Source organism: Lynx canadensis, chromosome C2, assembly GCF_007474595.2.
Source record: "Lynx canadensis isolate LIC74 chromosome C2, mLynCan4.pri.v2, whole genome shotgun sequence".
In the NCBI taxonomy this organism is placed as follows: Eukaryota; Metazoa; Chordata; class Mammalia; order Carnivora; family Felidae; genus Lynx; species Lynx canadensis.
In genome coordinates this window covers 152,668,017-152,690,022 of record NC_044311.2, presented here as the reverse complement: position 1 = coordinate 152,690,022, position 22,006 = coordinate 152,668,017, and the positions used below count along the sequence as shown (strand labels likewise).

At 44.4% G+C, this 22,006-nt stretch overlaps 1 protein-coding gene across 1 annotated transcript; it reads left to right on the top strand.

Annotated features, from left to right (window-relative positions):
• Positions 1-1,465: 1,465 nt before the first annotated feature.
• Positions 1,466-7,612, top strand: HMGN1 (high mobility group nucleosome binding domain 1). The gene is made up of 7 exons (XM_030328507.1): positions 1,466-1,560; positions 1,716-1,839; positions 2,188-2,220; positions 2,307-2,336; positions 2,420-2,470; positions 5,820-5,948; positions 7,537-7,612. Exons 1-7 carry the CDS (start codon positions 1,466-1,468, stop codon positions 7,582-7,584), a joined length of 510 nt encoding a protein of 169 aa, XP_030184367.1. The 3' UTR covers positions 7,585-7,612.
• Positions 7,613-22,006: the final 14,394 nt, after the last annotated feature.

Here is a 22,006-nt window from a genome sequence, read left to right as displayed (position 1 = left end):
GGCAGGGCATTCCAGGCAGAGGGAACAGCAGGTGACAAGGCCCTGAAACAGAGGGTGCCCAGCCTGTTTGAGAAGAGGAAGACGAAACAGAAGGAGCATCTGTGAAAATCAGTGAACTGGGCCAAACTGCAGGGGACTTTATAAGCCACTCTAGGACTCAGACTTTCTTGAATGAGAAAGGAAGACGCTAGTTATTGAGATCAGGAGGTACATGGTCTGACTGGTGGTTTTCAAAATTCACTTCCTCTATAAAGAGTTGGCTCATTCTTTGTTGTAGTTCACTATTACACCATGCGAGGGGCCATAGTTTAGCCAGGCCCTTCAAATGAGGGACATTTGATCTGTTTCCTATCTTTTGGATGCAGAGTCCTCCAACATTTCCTTCTTTCCAAGAGTTCCGGCTGACAATTCTGATTAACAACTTGTAACCTCACTCAATTCCTTCTTCTAAATGTAATTTTTATGGCGCCTGGGTCGTAAGTCGGCTAAGCCTCTGACTTCAGCTCATTATACCCCGGCTCAGGGCATTATCTCCCGGTTGGCGAGTTCCAGCCCCACGTTGGTCTCCGTGCTGACAGTTTAGAACCTGGAGCCTGCTTCGGATTCTGTGTCTCCCCCTCTCTCTTTCAAAAATAAACATTAAAAGAATTTTCTAAAAAACCTAGTTTTCTTCTTCATTAAAGAAATGAGGTAACAGGTGAGCTCACTGGTTCCCGGGTTCCCGGCTCAGCCTCCCAGCGTGATGCCCTTTTTCCACTTTAAAAAGGTGCTTAGGTGAGCAACTGGTTAAAAACGGGCTGGAGAGGGTGGGCGTGCTTCTCGCTTCACTTCAGGGAAGGAGGGATCGGCCGGCCCAGGAGTCTGCGAGAGGGAGGGCACGTCCTGGGGACCGTGGAGACCCCGGCCCCTCAAGGCACAGATGATCTAAAGAAAGCGACACAGAAAGAGCTGATCTAGAAAAACCGCGCAGCAGAGACGGGCCTCCGGGGGCCGCGAGCCCAGAGACGTCGCAAAGACCCGCGCCTGCGCAGTGGCACGGGGAGCTGAGCCCGCGCGCCAGCGTTCCTTCCCACGACCTCCCCTCCAGCGCCTGCGCACTGAGGCCGGCTTCCCGAAGGCCTGTGAAACTAGGGCCCACAGATAGCCCTTCTTGCCGACCGAAAAGGGAGAATTGGCTCGTACTTGAATCCATCGTCTCTCCCTTCCCGGTTTATTAGACTAACTATAAATGCCCCATTCCCAATACTCCTAAAAGGGACGGACTCAATCCCTGAGGCTCTCTGGGCGCCGGGGGAGCCCAGGTAACTAGGGAGGCTGTGGGTGGGGCCACTCGGCGATCACGTGGCGGAGCTCCCCCAATCGCCGCGCAGACCGCACTTTGCGGCTCGGCTTCAAACAAACTACCGTGAGGTGAGAGCGGCCTCTGGGGCCCCGCCCCCCTCGCCTGGGTCTGGGGCCCCGCGAGATGCCGGGCGGGGGTGGGGGCGCCGGGAGCGGGGGCGGGGCGCAGTGGTCGAGTGACGGCCCGCCTCACCTATTCCGGGCGCGGGCCGCGGCGCGGTGGGCCTCACAGCCAATGGGCGGGGGCGGGGGCGGGGGGCGGCCCGGCCGGCGGGGAGGGGGAGCCAGCGGCCGGGGGGACGCGGGGGGAGGAGGGGGCGGGCTCCCAATCCGGTTCCATCCGGTTCTCCCACCGCCCCCGCCGCGGGTCGCAGCAGCTCCGGCGGCGGGAGGAGCGGTAGCGGCCAGGCAGCCCAGCTTCGCGAAGGCTCTCGGCGCGCGGCGGCCCGCAGGCACCCGGCACGCGCCCGCCCCGCCGCCACGATGCCCAAGAGGAAGGTGAGCGGCGGCTCGCACGCGCGCCCTCCGCCGCCCGGCCCTCCGCGGCGCCCCGCGAGGCTCAGGTCCCGCCTCGCACACGGCGGCGCAGGGCCCGGCAGGCGGCCCGGCGCCCGCGGCGGGCGGGCGGGCGAGCGGGCCGCGCGCTCGCGCGGCGGCGGCGGCGGCCGCCCGGTCGCGATGTTCTGGAACGTTCGGCGGCCGAAGAGCCGGGTGGGAGATTCGAACGCGGCGGCGGGAAGCCGCTGACGTCACACGGCCGGGCATTGTTCTCGCGGGCGGGCGCAGGGCGCGCGGGCACTTTTGTTTGCGGGCTGCGCCCACTGGTCCGTGTGCTTCCTTCCGCAGGTCAGCTCCGCCGAGGGGGCGGCGAAGGAGGAGGTAAGAGCCCGCGCCTGTGCCCGGGGGTGGGGCCCATTCGCACTGCCCCGCTCACTCCTTGCTCCTTTTCCTTTTTGTTCCTAAAGCCCAAGAGGAGGTCGGCGAGGTTGTCAGCTGTAAGTAAAGCGAGCCCCGTAAGCGTGTCTTTTCCGTGGGGTCGTGCCCAGTGAAGACACTCAGTGCTACCTTTGCCTTTCAGAAACCTGCTCCTGCAAAAGTGGAAGCGAAGCCAAAAAAGGCGGCGGGAAAGGTAGGTTTCAAACTTAGGGACCGCGGTGTGTTCGAAATGCTGCAGCGCCCCTCGACGCGTGACTTTCTCTTAATAAAAAGTCATCAGCGGCGACTCTAAGGTCTTGTGACATTGTTGGTGACTAAGATCTTGACTTTGAAAGTCTCAGAGTAATCAGATGTTACACTTGCCCGAAAAGTGGAAATTGTCTCCTGTTTTCTTATTTAAGTTTTATAATTGCAGCGACCAATTTTTTTTTTTTTTTTTACCCCTTGGCCTGGGTAAACAATAATGGATCTGGTCCTACTGGTTCACGGGAGCGTAACGCATTACCTTCATTGTGCTGCAGAATTCAAGACTCAAGACGAGTGAAAATACTAACAATTTTGATATCTGGTCTTTGCGTTGTACGTCACGGTTAGCGTTTGCCCGTTCGATGCATACTTGTGCCTACTTTTGTGACGGTAAACATCAAAGCCAGGATCGCGACCGGGAGAAAGGGGATACGTAGGTTTTGGTGTATAAAGTTCTCAAGCCAAGGTGCAGGGAATCCTGTGTGCAGGGGTAAGGGGTTTGTTTTGGTGTTCTGGAGGGGGAACAGCTGTGTTCAGAGGGGTACCCTACATCTTTTTCCCCGAAGAAACTTTTGAGTTAATCCTAAACATTATAGTTGTCTCCCTGGAGTAGATTCGAGATTGGGTTGTTCACTTTGAAAGTCTTTGGAATGAAATTGTTCTTGAGTATATGTTTGAAAAGTTGGGAAAACGAAATCTATGTAAATCATTATAACTTTGATTTGAGGTGGAGCATCGAAACCGCCCTTTGCCAAGCCCTGTGGTCTTCAGGGGAAATTCATGGTGTGATTACTGTTCACTCACAGCTTAAGTGAGAGTTTGTGGTGTTAGGCCCCTTTTCTAAAAGCGTAGATGGAAGCTTAGCACTGCATAGGCCAAAGGTTTTTTTTCCGTTTCTTTATTTAAACATTGTACAGAACTGAGAAAAATCTTAACTTTTCCAGTAGAAAGTTCTATTTTTTTTTTTAAGTATTTGCAGAAGGTGTAAGCATGGTACGTTAATTTAGTATTTTTCACACTAGAGGATAAAGCAGTACATCTTTGTATAAGAAGTTAAAGTAGCCTGGGAACTTTCCGTGAATGGCCAAGAAAAATAGTGGATCTTGTTGCATGATGATAGAATGAGCTATGTACTGTTATTACCCGTCTTTGATGCTTTTGAGTTCTTTCAATAAACCAATTTGCTGAAGTAGTATGACTGTTTCCCTCCTAGGTTTTTTTGCTGTTCCTTGTCCTATATTTTGATTTACTTTACAAATTTTTTTGGTGAAAAAAGTTAGCCTCATGTTATCCTCACATTTTATCCTCAGTTGGGTTTGGGACATCAGGTGTAATCACTTTTTTTCTTTCTGTCCATGAGAGGCCAACAGGAAGTCTTCCTTGAGGAACAAATTTGTCAACTCAGTTGACAAATTTTCCGTTGCCAAAGGAAAAATGTGGGGTTGGAGGGCTTAGTTTTATATACATTTTTCAGAGGCAATCCAATTCAAAGCCTGAGTGGAAGGTAAATATTTTGATGTATTAATTACAGTGTAGACACTTTTTTTTTAATGTTATTATTTATTTTTGAGAGAGAGAGGAGAGAGTGAGCGGGGGAGGAGCAGAGAGAGGGAGACACAGGATCGGAGGCACGCTCCAGGCTCCGAGCTGTCCCCACAGAGCCCGATGTAGGGCTCAAAACCCCGTGAACTGTTAGATCATGACCCGAGGGAGCGGAAGTTGGATGCTTAACTAATTGAGGCACCCAGGTGCCCTGACAGTTTTCAAAGTATATGTTTGCCACTGTATATGTACTTATAACTTGTATAAAATTCTCAGAATTATTTTAAGGGTTGAAACATACATATGTTAGGAAAACATTGATTTGTTTCATCTGTCTTGCCATAGGTAATTAAAAGTGGTATTGCTTTAGTCCAGGTTATTGTTGTATATTTTGTTTCCATTTTTAAGGTTTTTACATTTCTACATTAGTGCCCTAGTGGTTACAAAATTAATGAGAAATCTAAAGAGATCAGATTACAGAAGAATGGTTTTGTAAGTACAGAAGTGATTGTGATACTTCATGGTACCAGTATGAGCGGTGCTGTCCTGAATATTTATATTTATAATTTATAGGGTTTTTTTTTTTAATTTTATTATTTTTCCTCATGTGAGTGTTGACACCTAACAAGGAAACTTAGTCTTTAAAGTTTATTTACAGAGAGGGAGAGGCAGAATCTCAAGCAGGCTCTGCACTGTCAGCACAGAGCCCAGTGCGGGGCTCAAACTCACGAACTGCGAGATCATGGGCTGAAGTTGGTTGTTTAACTGACTGAGCCACCCGGGCAGTCCTCAGAAATTCTAGTTTATTCGTGTATTATTAGTGGCTGTCATGCCATCTTTATATATGGAATGCCATCATTGGTTTAGAATACATTATACTGGTCCCCCCTCCCTCCCCCTGCCGCCCCGTTAGCATTGAAATCGTTTGACCTGTTTGCATGTCTTTGTGGCTGTTTAATTCAAATACTGGTCAGTACTGTTAGGGCTCTTTTATACAACTCCCTGGTGACCTAACTTAATTTAGCTGTTGCTGCATTCTTCATTTACAGGGAATAAATGTCAAGATTTAAACTCCTTCCCCGTTGATGGAGGGTATCCAGAAACACTTTAATATTGCTTAAAAGTGGTTTACGTTTTTGAACGTCTTTTATCGTCATACTGATACCTGTGCTTTTCAGATTTTTCAAACATCTGAATGAAAACGATAAACTCAAAATTGATCCTTTTAGCTACTCATTATATAATATCAAGGGATTAGCTGTAGCAGGATAGTCAACCTGACCACACAACATGGTGCTGTGTTCAGGTGAATGGTCTTACTGTGAGGGTGAACATCTTGTCAAGACAGTGGATATATGACAATTTGATTATTATTCAGGCTTAAAAGAAGTTTGGGGATGGGTAGGGTTACAGTGGAAAGAGATTTCCTCCTTTGTTTGCTCATGTGGAACTTCAGAGAATAGTGGGTGATTGAGAAGGCAGAGGAGGATTGTAGCTCAGGCTTTAGGTTTAGAGAACAGAAGTCTAATGAGGCTCGCTAATGCCCGTGCGGTTAGAGTTCTTAGCGAACGATGTTGTCCTGACTAGTGGGGATGGACCTTAGAGTGTCTTCCGTAAAAGATGTGTTCTGGATCTCAGGCTGATGTGTGACATCGTGTTGACATTGCAACTCTTGTGGGGATACTAGCCCTATAGCAACTGAGAAAATGTTGGTGCCAAGTTTTTACTTAAAATATACTCTTACTGTATCCTAGGAGAAATCTTCAGACAAAAAAGTGCAAACAAAGGGGAAAAGGGGAGCAAAGGGAAAACAGGCTGAAGTGGCTAACCAAGAAACAAAAGAAGACTTACCTGCAGAAAATGGAGAAACTAAAAACGAGGAGGTCAGAAGTGCTGTGTGTTGTTGATTTGACTCTGAACCATAGCTAATCTGTTGTATATTTTTATGTAGCAGATAAAACCGTCTTTATTATTGTCTTTTTCTTACAATGTTAACAAAGGTTTGTACAGTAACATCAAATGAATAGACAGATGGCTTTTATTAATTAGATATTTAAAATCAGTAGGTAGATGGCTTTTTTTTAAAGGAGTGAATAAGAACTTTTAATATGCTCAGAATTTCACCAGTAACAAGTTCACACAAGTACAGCGTATGTTGTACGCAGGATTCGTTATAATAACTACTGACGTGAGTTAATTTTTAAAAGGTTTAATATACCAAATGGTGTCACGCTCATTTTTCTTTCATGTTTTGGGATATTGTTTAAACAAACAACCTAGGCCCTTATTTTTGAAATTGCCATCTATAGAACTGTTAAAAATCATGTTTTTATTTTGGATATTGCTTCAAAAATGTTTTGAATCCATTCCTCATTTGGGACATTTTTCCCACTTTCATTTCAGATAAGTCCATTTTTCTTAAAAGTGGCTACTTGTTTTAGGATTAAATAATAACTTAGATCAAGCAAATAAAAAGACTTGGTGTCCCTAATCGTTACGTTTTTAAGCCACGAGAAGAGGCCTTTTCTTAAACAAATAGGCTACAGGTTTCAATAAATAGTTTTTCTTAAGCCAAGCATTTTTTTAATGTTAATGGTTAAACCTGGAAAGATAAATAGTGTATGGTATTTTAAAAACATTTATAGATCAAATCTTAAAACAACAAACCACTTGTTTCTAACTTGTGAAATCTGTTGCCACAATTTACTTTTAATTTGTAGTTCTGACCACACATCAAATATCCCGTGATGTTATGATGAGATTACTAATCTAGCTGTTAGGGAAGAATTTGACCATCCGGTACATGTTATCACACTACACTTGATTCTTAACATTCATGGTGGTTGTGTTCTAGAAGGTTGTGTGAATACTGAAAAATTGCACATGGAGGAAATACGACATTAGATTCTTAGCTGCACTCTGATCACGTTTCCATCAAACAGTTGATGCATAATCTGTGTTTCTGTTGACTACGTGTTGTTGATGCATCAGCTTTGAACTGGGCCAACAGAAACAGTACTGGAACTCAGGCCGAAATGATGCTGTCCAGCATACGTATTTTCTCCATAAGGCACATCCCAACCTTCTTGCATTTAGCTGTAGTAGATGGTATCATATTAGTCCAGTCAACATCAAGAAGCACAGAAAAAGAAATGTGAAATGTATGGCACTTTAAATAAACTGCAAAAAAGGCACCTGTTTAGAACTGAAGCAACCATCCCAGCTGGGAATGTGCATGTTTGGCATTGCAAAGAAAGTTTTAAGTCTATTGAGGTGCCATGAGTATTGATTTTATGGTTGCAAATTTTAGTGAAGAGGCAAATTTACAAATACAGAATCTACATATAACGAGGGTCACCTGTAATTACATAGAAGTAAAACTTACATTGCATTAAATTTTAAAGATCTTGGAGATCGTAACAGTGACCCAGAAATCAAATATTTGATCATTATTTTTTCTTTGATTTGCAGAGTCCAGCCTCTGATGAAGCAGGAGAGAAAGAAGCCAAGTCTGATTAGTATCATATCCCATGTCTTACCAGTGGTCCCTGTCTCCCTTCTTGTACAATCCAGAGGAATATTTTTATCAACTATTTTGTAAATGCAAGTTTTTTAGTAGCTCTAGAAACATTTTTAAGAAGGAGGGAATCCCACCTCATCCCATTTTTTAAGTGTAAATGCTTTTTTTTAAGAGGTGAAATCATTTGCTGGTTGTTTATTTTTTGGTACAACCAGAAAATAGTGGGATATTGAATATGGGAGGCTTTGATCGTCTTGGGTGTCAGCTTAACATTCCATAGATGGGGTAGTTTTTATATCCTATAATACCAAGCATACTAAATGGCAATTTGGAGTCAGTCGTGCATTTAATATGTCTTGAACATTTTAAATTACTTCTATTCCCATGTTGTTTTTGGTAGAATTGTTTCCTAAAGAAAACCACTCCTTGATCTTGGCTCTCCCTGTCAGAATTTTGTGCATTCTGTAACATCTTGGTCGTGGTAGTCCAGTTTCCTAGTAACTTTGTTAATGTGCTGTGCGAGATTGAAAATTTGAGTATGTAGCGTATATGACATTAAATTGTGAGTTAATGGGACTTAACAGTGTAACAGCATATCAACATTTGAAGATACCGGTACTTGATATACTGTTAAGGGAAATTTGCCTCCAAATTTTAAGCTGGAAGGTCACTGGAATAACTTTGAGAAAAGAACCACAGCTACATGGTTTTTTTAGGTTTTCGGTACGTACATTAAGAATTATGTACAAATTGAATTGTCTGTACTGATCCTCAGAACAACGAATAAAAACTCAATTATGAAAGAATTTCTTGAAGCACATAAATTAAGTCCTGGCTTATATTTTATTACAAGAATTTCCACATTTGTTCTTGCAGAGTTTTCTTAAAATTTGAAAGTGGAGTATTTAATTTTTTTTTGTAATACTTGAACATGTACAGTGTTCTTTGAAGATACTTTGGCCTAAATTGATTTAATAGTGAGCAAATGGTCCAGCGTCCTCTGAGGCAAACGAAACGTAAGTCTTTGTTCTTCATATGAAGTGAGCTTGTAAGTACTGAGTAAGCTAGAACTGCATCTACTGTGGTTTGTGTTTGCATATTATTCTGAGATTTGCTCTCACATATATCGTATTTCTGCTCTGCCGTGTAAATGGTCTTCAAGAGGTAGTATTGGAGACCTGCGCCGAATCGGCAAATGCAAACACGGCCAGAGAAAGCACCAGGCCAGGGTTACCACTGAACAAGGGGAGACCTGGAAACCGTTTAAACCTCTCAACACTTGACATGTTAGTTTGCTCTGGAGTGAATACTGGGGGGCAAGAATGCGCTGGAAACAGGAGTCCCCAAGGGCTTACACCTCTGCTAAGACTATCCCCCGGGAGTGGCTATTTTGAGCAACTTCACAGGGAGTGGGGAAGTGCGGCCCCTTCGTTGGAACTACGGAACATCCGTGGAAAGAGGATGTTGACCTGGGATGAAGGGGCGCCCACAGGAGGGCTGTAGTAACCCCTGGGGAGGGGGCAGGGCCTGGGAGCCATGTTCCCCAGTTCTCTGTGGTCCTTACTCCACGGAGGGCCTGGAGGCAGGATAAACAGAGTTGCCTGTAGTTTCTAAGTATAGATAGCACAGGGTTTGGGTATGTAAATTTAAGCACTGAACTGAAAACATTGTCTCCCTGTGCAGGGTACTTGATAGAATTTTATTGTACCAGAATTTCACTAGCACCTGTCTATTCATAGCAGTTAAAAGTGGTCTCCAGGCACCTGCCTGGGTGGCTCTGTGGGTTAAACATCTGCCTTCAGGTCACAATCTCCCCACTTGTGAGTTCGAGCCCCACATCAGGCTCTGTGCTCACAGCTCAGAACCTGGAGCCTGCTTCAGATTCTGTGTCTCCCTCTCTCTCTGCCCCTCCCCTGCTCACAGTCTTCCTCTCAAAAATAAACATCTCTAAAAACCAATGGGAAGAAAACTAGAATTTTAACCCTACGACCCATCTTGTACGACCTAACGCTCACCACCCCTAGGAACTGATCATTATTTACAGTCACAGGTTTCCCTGTGGACTCCTTGCTAATAAAGAGATTTACTAGTATAAGAGAGTTTTGTTTTTACTTCTTGCAGGAAGATTTATCTAAGATTATCTTCTTGTAGAAAGTTAGATTGGGAGTACTAGATCCTACCTGCCTTGAGCATCCTTTTCTGAACAAATGAACCCCCACCTTATTTTATGAAAAAGCAAGCTACTTTGAGGCATCTTAAATTTTTAAGTTCTCTCTGTAGCCCGACATGATGCTTGAACTCACGACCAAAAGTTACATCCTCTGCCAACCGAGGCAGGCACCCAAGGCATATTTTCTAGAATCGGCACCTACAAAAAGTTATCTCTTCCTCTAAACAAGTAGTTGTGAGCAAAAAGAACTGAAAGATAAGAATGCTTGAATGGATGTCAATTCAGACATCCTGAAAGGACAGGGAAGATAGCTTTTTAATAATGCAAACAAATCCGGTTTCAATTTGTTAACTAGCAAAACCAGTAAGAACACTTCGTTCCCTTGGCTTGTTAGAGGTTCAGTTTGACCTTTCAAATGTGGGTTAATCAGAAGACTGACTCCTAGAACTTGGTGCCTCGTATGACGACCTGCCAATCATGGAGGCCCCAGAGAAAAGATGGTCTGTTGTAGCACCGTCAGGGGAGAGTGTGCAAAAATGTGGGCATGGGGACAAAAATTAGGGAGAGTAGGCTGGTACACGGAGGAAGGTATGTATATATGTGTGTGATTGAAGTACGCAGGTGAGTCATACTGGGGGAAAACTCAAATGCAGACAAAAGCCAAAAGCACCCATAATTCATTTACTAGGCATCTATTTTATTCTGTGTTACTTAGTTTTGAGAGAGCGCTCGAGCAGGGGAGGGGCAGAGAGAGGAGAGAGAGAATCCCAAGCAGGCTCTGTGCTAATAGTAGCAAATGGGGCTCGAACTCAAGAACCGTGAGATCATGACCGGAGCTGAAGTCGGCCGCTTAACCGACTGAGCCACCCAGGCACCCCTAATGGTTTTTTTTATGTTTATTTTTGAGAGAGAGAGAGAGAACATGAGTGGGGGACGGGCAGAGAGCGAGGGAGATGCAGGATCCAGGCTCTGAGCTGTCAGCATAGACCCTGACGCAGGGCTTGATCCCACAGACCTGGAGATGGTGACCTGAGCCAGTCAGACGCTTAACTGACTGAGCCACCCAGGCTCCCCTCTAAACCAGTATTTTAAAATGCATTTTTCTCAGATTTAAATGATGTCATTATACATCCTATTCTGTAATCTTTCTTATACTGTGAACTTGTCCCTATGTTAATAAATATACTTGCATAGCATTTGTAAGCACTGCATAGGATTTTATTTCTAGAATATAATTTGTCAGACATTTAGATGGTTTTTTCCCATTAAATAAGCATTGTAAAACCAAAATATGGATAATTTCTCTTGATCCTTACAGGTCCTAGAGGTACATCTGCCTGGCAATGGTGTTACATGAGTTTGCAGCAAAAATATTTAATTTTAAGACGGTTGGAAGTTTTAAAACATTAGGCTTAGGTAGATGATGAATCAAATAGATGATGGAAAGTAGCTGGGTTTTACATCATGAAAAGTTGGGATATTAAAAAAAAAAAAAGTTACCTTGAAAGTAAAGTAAAATCATTTAATCCCAGAAGCCAAAAGTAATTATTTTAGATAGGTTAGAATTTATTTGTAAAATGTTTTAGCACTTGCTTAATGGTTCGTGTGACTATGCCATAATTTGGTCGTTACAAGTGGAGTCTTTTTCCCTTAGTGATAACTTTGCCTGTGCTCGAAATCAGTACAGTATACTGAACCCCACACACCAGTTAACCGTGTCCAGTAGCCATCAAACCATTGCCAATCTTGTCCATAAATACTATCTATAAACAGGAAAACAAGATGCACAGAAAGCATATAATGACATTTCTAATAAAAATTGTTCAGGGGCCCTGGGTGGCTGAGTCGGTTGAGCGTCCGACTTCGGCTCAGGGCATGATCTCATGGTTCCTGAGTTCGAGCCCCGCATCGGGCTGTGTGCTGACAGCTCAGAGCCTGGAGCCTGCTTCCAATGCTGTGTCTCCTTCTCTGCTCCTCCGCTCACACTGTCTCTCTCTCTCTCTTTAAAAAAAAAAAAAAAAAAAAAAAGACTTAAAGGGAAATCCAGTGGAAATGTGGGGGAAAGCTGTCCCTTCTAATTTTCTAGCAGCCACATTAAAAAAATAAAACACAGGTAATGGGGTGCCTGGTGGCTCAGTTAAGGGTCCCACCTCTGCTCAGCTCAGTTAAGGGTCCCACCTCTGCTCAGGTCATGATCTCACGGCTGAGCTGGTGAGTTTGAGCCCTGAGTCAGGCTCTGTGCTGACAGCTAGGAGCCTGGAGCCTGCTTTGATGCTCTGTCTCCCTCTCTCCCCCTCCCCTGCTTGCTCTCTCTCTCTCTCAAAAATAAATATTTTAAAAATTGTTCAAAAGAAATAGTTCATTTATTTTTGAAGTTTTACACATTTTGTCAAGGTTGGATGCAGATTCACTTGAACAAGAAGCTACTATTTTTTAATCCAGTGTGGCTAGTTCTGTCTTTCGAATCAAAGTATTCCCTTCCAAATGCTGATTCCAAATTGATTTTAAAAAGCAAGTGGGTGTTTTGAAGTTTCCTGAGGGCACGGAAATGTAAAATGATGTGATTAATGATGGGCACTGGGGAGAAGGGAAACACAGCATAGGGAGGAAACATACTCCCTATGCGGTGCGAATACAGACCTGCGTTAGGGACGGTCGCAGGGGCCGCTGTTCCCATCTTACTGTGTTCTTCCTGCGGAGGAATGTGGCCCCACAACGGAAGGGGTGAAAGTCAGGGAATAGGACTTAACTGAAGAGCCAATCATGACTTTCTCAGAGGGTCCTGAGGGGCTAAACCAACGGCTAGTGCACAGTGTCCAATAAATGTCCGATGCTCTTCCTTTCAGTGATTGTCCCAGCTTAGGGTAACTAAATTCCTGGTGCACTTTCCCCCTTTTCCAACAATATAGGTTGTAGAGTAAAACCTTAGAAAATACCTCGGATTTGGGGCGCCTGGGTGGCTCATTCGGTTAGGCGTCCGACTTCGGCCCAGGTCATGATCTCACGGTTCAGGGGTTCGAGCCCCGCATCAGGCTCTCTGTTCTCAGCACGGAGCCTGCTTTGGATCCTCTGTCCCCCTCTGTCTCTGTCCCTTCCGCACTTGCATTCTCTCTCTCTCAAAAATAAATAATAAAAACATAAAAGAAATTACCAGATGGGATTTAAAAAAAACAAAAAACCTCGGATTTAACTGACTCTTTTTTTTTTTTAATTTTTTAATGCTTAATTTTGAGACAGAGAGAGACAGAGCATGAACAGGGGAGGGTCAGAGAGAGAGGGAGACACAGAATCTGAAGCAGGATCCAGGCTCCAAGCTGTCAGCACAGAGCCCGACGCGGGGCTCAAACTCACGCTAGATCATGACCTGAGCCGAAGTCGGACACCCAGGTGCCCCAACTGACTTCAAGTTGAGCATGAACCTTGCCAACTCCTTCTCATACCGTCCGGCTGTGTTACCTTAGTAGGACACAGCATTACCTCCACCAGACTTTCCTCACCCCCCGAACTGCCAGGACTACTACCTCTGCAGTGCAGGCTTAATTCATAACCCAATTGTGTTAATATTAAATTTTGCCTCTGAAAGCCCTTGATGTTGCCCACGGAAAATACGAGTTGAACAATGCATAAAGGCTGATGGTAAATTCAAGTTATTTACGAAAAAATTTAAATACGCTAATGTGTTACGCATGACTCAGAGGAAACGTTAAGAGGCTTGCATGCTTGGATGTGTCTGTGTAAGGATGTGGCTGCATATTCAAATGTGCAGGAGGATCGCTTCCACCAGTGCTGATTTGGGGTTTTGCAAAAAAAAAAAAAATATATATATATATATTATATATAAATTATATAGTATATGTAAATATATATACTATATATAAAATACATATAATATATAAAACATAAAAATATATAATATATAAAAGTATATAAATATATATAAATATATATTTATATATATTGGAAGGAGTCTGAACTGTTGTCGCATAATGTCTCACTTTTTGCTTCACTCTACTTATCTCATTGATCTTTGAAACCAAAGGAAACTAAACGTTAAACTAATTTAATTGAGCTCATATGAATAAAGTGGTTTCCCAGAAATCAGGATAAATGGATCCTGGGTATGTGGCAAGACAGCACGGCCTTCCGAATTTCTGGGACTCAAAATGGGTCTTGGTCAGCCTCAAAAATTAGCATTTTTCTGGGGCATTTGGGTGGCTCAGTTGGCTAAGCATCCGATTTCGGCTCAGGTCATGATCTCACGGTTTGTGAGTTCGAGCCCCGCCTCGGGCTCTGTGCTGAGAGATTGGAGCCTGAGCCTGCTTCGGATTCTGAGTCTCCCTCTCTCTCTGCCCCTCCCCCATTCACACTCTGTCCCTGTCTCTGTGTCTCTCTCTCAAAAATAAATAAACATTTAAAAAATTAGCATTTTTCTCCGAGAAGGAAAATGTAAGACTGGACTGGAGGACATAAAAGGTCTAAATAAATGAAAAAACAATCTTCCTGACAAGAGTCAGTATGTAAAGGGGTCGGTTCTTTTTACCTAAAAAAAGTTATGCAATTCCGATCAGGATGCCAGTGGGATTTTCATCAGGAATTGGAAAGTGATTTAAAAAAAATTTTTTTTTCCACGTTTATTTATTTTTGGGACAGAGAGAGACAGAGCATGAACGGGGGAGGGGCAGAGAGAGGGAGACACAGAATCGGAAGCAGGCTCCAGGCTCCGAGCCATCAGCCCAGAGCCCGACGCGGGGCTCGAACTCCCGGACCGCGAGATCGTGACCTGGCTGAAGTCGGACGCTTAACCGACTGCGCCACCCAGGCGCCCCGGAAAGTGATTTTAAAGACCACCAGAGGGGCCCGCGGCTGGCTCAGTCGGCAGAGCGTGCAACTCTTGATCTTGGGGTTGGGAGTTTGAGCCCCATGTGGGGTGTAGAGATTATTAAAAATAAGATCTTTGGGGACACCTGAGTGGCTCAGTTAAGTGTCTGACTCTTGATTTTTGGCTCAGGTCATGGTCTCACAGTTCATGGATTTGAGCCCCAAATCGAACCTGGGATTCTCTCTCTTTCTCAAAATAAATAAACATTAAAAAAAAGAAATAGGAGGAAATAGTATGAAGAGACAATTCAGAATAAATACAAATTTTGAAAACAGTTTTTTGTGTGTGTGGTAAAATAAACATAAAATTGATCATTTCAACCATTTTAAGTGTCCGGGTCAGTGGAGTTCAGTACATTCTCATTGTGCAACCACCCCCACCATCCGCCTCTAGAACGTATTCATCTTCCTAAACTGGAACTCTGTCGCCATTATACACTGACACCCCCCGCATTCTGCTCTCTGCTCGGCCCCTGACTCCCACGGTCCTACCCGTCATCTTTATGGACCAGACTCCTCTAGAGACGTCATCTAAGTGGACTCAGACGGTATCTGTCCTTTTGTGATTGGTTGATTGTGCTTAGCATGTCTCCAGACTTCATCCATGTCGTAGGGTGTGTCAGAATTGCCTTCCTTTTTTAAGGCTGAGTAATATTCCATCGCGCGTATAGATGGACCCTTGGGTTGCTCCCGTCTTTGGTCTGTTTTGTGAACAGCGCGGCTTTGAACACGAGTATGAAAACATCTGTTTATGTCCCTGCTTTCAATTCTTTTAGGCATATACCCAACAGTGGAATTGGTGGGTCATAAGGATCATTTTATGCTTACTTTTTTTGAGGAATGGTCATGCCGTTTCCACTTTTTTGAGGAATGGTCATGGCGGCACCATTTTACATCACCAGCAGCAATGCACTGGGGTTCCAATTTCGCCATACTTTTACCAACATTTGTTATTTTCTTAAAAATAGTTCCAGGGGCACCTGGGTGGCTCACTTGGTTAAGCGTCCGACTTCGGCTCAGGTCACGGTCTCGCCTTTCCTGAGTGAGTTCAAGCCCCGCGTCAGACTCTGTGCTGACAGCTCAGAGCCTGGAGCCTGCTTTGGATTCTGTGTCTCCATCTCTCTCTCTGCTCCTTCCCTGCTCGCACTCTGTCTCTCTCTGTGTCTCAAAAAACAATGTTAAAAAAAAAAAAAAGGTCTAAATGCATTAGAAGTGCAAATAAAAACAACAGAGATATCATTTCCGCCTATTGGATTGGTAAAAATTTAAAGGAATGATATTTCCTGTTGGTAAGGATGTGAGTTAAAGAGCATGCCCATACATTTACTGGGTGGATATGTAAATTGGAAATGACCTTTTTAGGGGCGCCTGGCTGGTTCAGTCAGTCAAGCATGCAACTCTTGATCTCAGGGTTATCAGTTCAGGCTCCACATTGGGTGTAGAGATTACTTAAAAATAAAGTCTTAAAAAAAAAAAAAAGGAAATGACCTTTTTAGAGGGCAATTTGGTATACTTATCAAAAACTTAAACGAACATATCCTTTGTGATGCTTAATTTTGTATACTAATGTTGCTGGTCCTTGATGATCAGATATATCGTCAAACTTTATTCTAGATGTTTCTGTGAATGTGTTTGGGATAAGATGAACATTTAAATGTATAGTCTTGGAGTAAAACAGCTTGTCCTCCATAATGTGGGTGGGCCTCATCCAATCAGTTGAAGACCTGGATACAACAAAAAGACTGACCTTTCCTGAGCAAGAGGGAATTCTGCAGCAGATGGCTTTCAGACTTGAACTGCAGGTTTTGGACTTACCAGCCTCCATAAATCATGTGAGTCAATTTCTTAAACAAACAAACAAAAATATATATAAAACACACATCCTGGGGCGCCTGGGTGGCGCAGTCGGTTAAGCGTCCGACTTCAGCCAGGTCACGATCTCGCGGTCTGTGAGTTCGAGCCCCGCGTCGGGCTCTGGGCTGATGGCTCAGAGCCTGGAGCCTGTTTCCGATTCTGTGTCTCCCTCTCTCTCTGCCCCTCCCCCGTTCATGCTCTGTCTCTCTCTGTCCCAAAAATAAATAAACGTTGAAAAAAAAAAAATTAAAAAAATAAAAAAAAAACACACATCCTATTCTTTTTTTCCCTGGGGAACCCTGATCAATACTTCCTTTGACCTTAACATTAGAAAAATTTGGGGGGGGTGGCAGCTGGGTGGCTCGTCAGTTGAGCCTCCAACTTCGGCTCAGGTCATGATCTCACTGCTCATGAGTTCGAGCCCCACGTCGGGCTCTGTGCTGACAGCCCAGAGCCTGGAGCCTGTTTCGGGTTCTGTGTCTCCCTCCCTCTCTGCCCCTCCCCTGCTCACACTGTCTCTGTCTCTCTCTCAAAAATAAATAAACATTAAACAAATTTTTTTTAAATACCTCCTTTGACCTAATAATTTAATTTGTAAGAATCTACTCATAAGAAAATTACAATTGCGGAAGCATCTATGTACAAGGACATTCCCTGTATTATAATTTGTGACAGCATCTACATGTCCTATGGTAGATTATAGTACATCATCGTTGATCCTTATCACAGAACAGCAAATAGCACTTAGCTAAAAAGACAATAGACTTGTATGGGTTGACATGGAAGACGGTCCAGAATATGAGGGTGAGGAATAAATGCCAGTTGCAGAACGCCACACAAAACATAGTTGCATTGCCCTGATGTATTTGGTGAGCATGCGATAAGGGCACTTGGAAAGTGTTAGCCGTGGCCCTCCCAAGGGAGTGAGATCCAGCGACGAGAGAAGCAACGGTTAGCGAGGGAATTTAAGTTTTTCATGTCTTTTGATCTGAATGTGTTAAATAAGTATATAATAATCTTGTAAAATAAATTTGAAACCAAAGAGAGAAAAAGAAATCCAGGCCAGGATTTTTCAGTTTAGAGCTGAGCTAAAGATTCTCAAAAAAAAGGACAAGATGGGCCACCTGGGTGGCTCAGTCAGTTAAGCGTCCGACTCTTGATCTCAGTTCAGGTCATGATCTCATAGTTTGTGACTTTGAGCCCCGAGATGGGCTCTATGTTGTAAGTACAGAGCCTGCTTGAGACTCTTTACTTCTTTCTCTGTTCATCCCTTCCCCTACTCTCCCTCTGTCTCTCTCTGTCTCTCTGTCTCTCTCTCTAAATAGATAAATAAACATTTTTTTTTTTTTAAATGGTCAAGAGACTGGGGTTTCCGTTTGAGGGCAAATTGGACACATTGCTCATGGAATCTGGAGGTCCTGACCTAAACTGGAGCTTTGGGCCTTCTCTGGGGTATTTTCACCCTCCAGCCCTACCCCACCCTACAATGCCAAGAATCAGACTAGTGAGGTTGAGGAGACGGGGACACCCGGCTCAGAACAGGAGACTGCGTTGCTGGTGATGTAGCACTCATTACTGATACATTGAGGAAGTTTCTGGAAAAGATCTCACAGGCAACTCTTGATAACCCATGCCTTGGCAGGTGAGAGGATCGGTGTCCTTTAAAATGGTTTGTAGGGCGCCTGGGTGGCGCAGTCGGTTAAGCGTCCGACTTCAGCCAGGTCACGATCTCGCGGTCCGTGAGTTCGAGCCCCGCGTCGGGCTCTGGGCTGATGGCTCAGAGCCTGGAGCCTGTTTCCCATTCTGTGTCTCCCTCTCTCTCTGCCCCTCCCCCGTTCATGCTCTGTCTCTCTCTGTCCCAAAAATAAATAAAAAACGTTGAAAAAAAAAATAAATAAAATAAAATGGTTTGTAATTAAACCGCAATGGGCCACCTACCTGCCTTTGCATTTGGACAATCAACTCTCAGCTCTGTCACAGTTCCTTTGGGATGAAAGGTCTAGAAAGATGTCTTCAAGTGTCCGTAAACATGTTGTAGATGACGAGTTGGGGAGCATTCAAGGGGAGCAGGACCACTTGACAAGAGTCCATTCTGATCTCTCACAGTCCTGCGCTCACCCTCTCTCTTCCAACCTTGCCTGAATTCCCCCCCACCCCCCAGAAAAAGCCTCTTGCACAAAAAACCACAGCTTCCATTTAGATTGATCTAAAGGAGGGAAAGGGCTTGACATGGTTGAGAGTGAGGGGAGGCATTTGACTCTCCAAAGATCGTGAAAAAAGAAAAAGATCTCCAGCTGTGTACTGCGGGGGAGATACTTTTGAATTGAGGTCCTTTTTCACTTAGTTCATGACTGGCGGGACTTTTCGCTGATTTTTTTCCCAGCTCTGCTAGGAAGCACAGGAAATAAAATAATCAGCGATCCAAAATGCTTGACCAACTCTTGCCTCGTGTTGCACGCAAACTGATGTATCAGTGAGAGGGTCACTGGTAAGACAATGCTGTAGGACCAGGAAGGGAGAGTCTGTTTACTCATTCACTCAACATGTATGTACTAGGACGGCCCATGTGCCTGGCTGAACGTGCTAGAAATACTAAAGTGTGAACAGGCAAATTCCATGCTCCCTTGGAGGTTCCATTCTACTGTGGAGGCAAGCAAGAGACACAATATGTATATGATATAATTTCAGAAAGTCATGTTACAAAGAAAACTAAAGAAGGATAAGAAGCTAGAAAATGGAGCAGTATTGTTTCGGATAGGGTGTTTAGGGAATGTTGCTTTGGAGCAATGTCATTTCAGACATAAAGAGAAAAAGGAACCAGTTACGCAAAAGCCTTTGGGAAGAGCGTTCTGATCAGAGGAAATGACAAGTGCAAAGGCCCTGTGGTAGAAATAAGTTGAGTTTAGTCAAGGAAGGGAGGCAGAGTAATCAAGGCTATGGGGAGAAGTAGGGACCAAGGAGGAAGACGTAGGTGGGAACCAGATTATAAACAGAGTTTGGATTTTATCCTGGATTTGATGGGGCACTGGAGATTTTCAACAGGGCATCAGTGTGCTCTGGTTTACCTTTTTAAAAGCTAACTCTAGCTGCTGGAATAAATTACCACAACTCTGGGGGCTTAGGACAGCACAGTTTTATTATCTTCATTTGGGGGCCATTATTCTGGAGGTCAGAAGTCCAAGATGAACTCACTGGGCTGAAGTCAATGTCTAGCCTTCCTTTTGTGTTCTTTCTGGAGGCTCTAGGAAACACTCCATCTCCTTGCCTTTTCCACCTTGGAGAGGCCATCTGCATTCCTGGGTTTGTGCACCACCCCCTTCAACAACTGCGTCACCTGTCCTATGTTTCTGTCCCCACACCTCTTTCTCTGCCTTGGATGCCCACCCACCTCCCTCTTATAAGGACATTGGGCCCACCCGGCTGTTCCAGGATACTCTCTCCACTTCAGAGTCCTTAACTGAATCCCATCTGCCAGATCCATTTTGCCAAGTAACATGTCCACAGGTTCTGAAGATTCAGGCGTGGACACTTTGGGGGCCATTATTCTGCCTACTCCGCAGGACAAGAGCGGAAGAGAGAGACACACCCAGGAGGCCATAGCAATAGTCATGCCGGGAATCGCCATGATTTGCGCCTTGGGGGTGCGGTGGAGGCGGGGTGCTCGGATTCGGGGGGCATTTGAATGGCACCACCTCTCAGTGCTCCATTCCTCTTGAATTTTTTTAGTCTGCACTTTCAGGATGAGATTGGCCTGGGGGCGTCTGGGGCCCAGTAAAGAGAGGACTCACTGAAAGCTGCAGCTCCTTCCAGGTATGCTTTATCAGGGCATCTTTGGGCGGGCGGAGGATAAAGAGAATGGAATCTTGTTTCAAGAAAGTTGCAAAGCAGGAGACGGTAAAACTCTGCTCTGAAACAACAGAACTGAAAATGGTCTTCATTTTGGTATTTAAAGATCCTGCCCCTAAAAGGCGTCGTCGGGCCATGTTAGATTTTTCAACAAGTCTCCCTTTGTCTGGAGGTTCACATAGGCAGATATTTTAACTTATCTCGAAAAAACAAAACACAGGACTTCTCTCCTCACCGATCTTGCCAAACATGCTCATTCTTGTTTCTCTGCCTTTTCTCAGGAATGCCCTAGATTTGCTCTGCCTGAATTCTACTCTTTTAAAATCACCCCTCTTCCAGGAAGCCTCCTTAGGTGTTTCTAGTCTACCTTGAGGGCTATCTTTTTTTTTTTTTCTTAAGTTTTATTTATTGATTGATTAATTTATTTTACATTTTAATTTATTTTTGAGAGACAGAGAGAGACAGAGCACACGTGGGGGAGGGGCAGAGAGAGAATGAGACACAGAATCCCAAGCAGGCCCCAGACTCTGAGCTGTCAGCACAGAGCCCGATGCGGGGCCTGAACCCATAAACTGTGAGATCATGACCTGAGCCGAAGTTGGACGCTCAACCGACTGAGCCACTCAGGCGCCTCAGTTTTATTTTATTTTTTAAAGTAATCTCTACACCCCCTGGGGGGCTTGAATTCACAACCCTAAGATCAAGAATCTCATGCTCCAGCCAGGTACCTGAGGGCTATCTTTTGTGAAGTCTGTACGTTATAGTCGCCCATAACGATAGAAAAGCTCCTGTTCATTGTTCACCTGCCTTGTCTTTCACATTCTTTTAGTATATTACCTAAATTCGATTCTCAGAAAACCTTACAAAAAGTAAAGAATCTTCTCCACATTATACTGAGAAAACTGCCGAAAACACATACTGAGTGACCAGTCAGAAGGCTGCATGGCTAGAATTTGAACTCAGCGTTACTTGGCTACATTTCAGCCTTCCGGCGAACCATCAGTCAAGCTTCTCCAGTTTGTGGCACAGTTTTTGTCCCAACATTTTATCATGAGAGTTTCAAATATACACAAAGAGCTGAAAAATCTTATAGAGAACACTGAAACCCCCCCACCCCCCAGATCCTACAATTTCTGTTTTCACTAAATTTGCTCCACTCTGTCCATTCTGTCCTCTTCCCACTCTTCCATCCACCCATCAATTCGTCCTACTTTTTTCATTTATTTCAGAGAAAGCTGCAGACATCAGTACACCCTCCTCCCCCCAATACTTCAGCATGCCCGTTAATGGTCAGAGCTCAATATTTGTTTGCGGTTCTATTTGTTTCCTTTTGAGGTAAAATTTGCATCTGATGAAATTTACAAATCTGGAGTGTACTGTTTGATGAGCTACACCTGTGAAAACCAACCTCCGTGACGATATAGAGAATCGTCATCACCCCGGAGGTGCCTTCGGCAATGCCCCTTTCACCCCGTCCTTACCCCCACCTGGAGCTTTACCTTTTCCCCCCGGGGCTTAGTTGTGCCTATTCTAGAGCTTCATATAAATGGAATTGTGTGATGATTCAGAGCAAGGGTCTTGAGTCAGGCTTCTTTCACTCTGAATAATGTTTTTGAGATTCATCCATGCTATTGCAAGTGTCAGTTGCCCATTGTTATTACTGAGTAGGAATC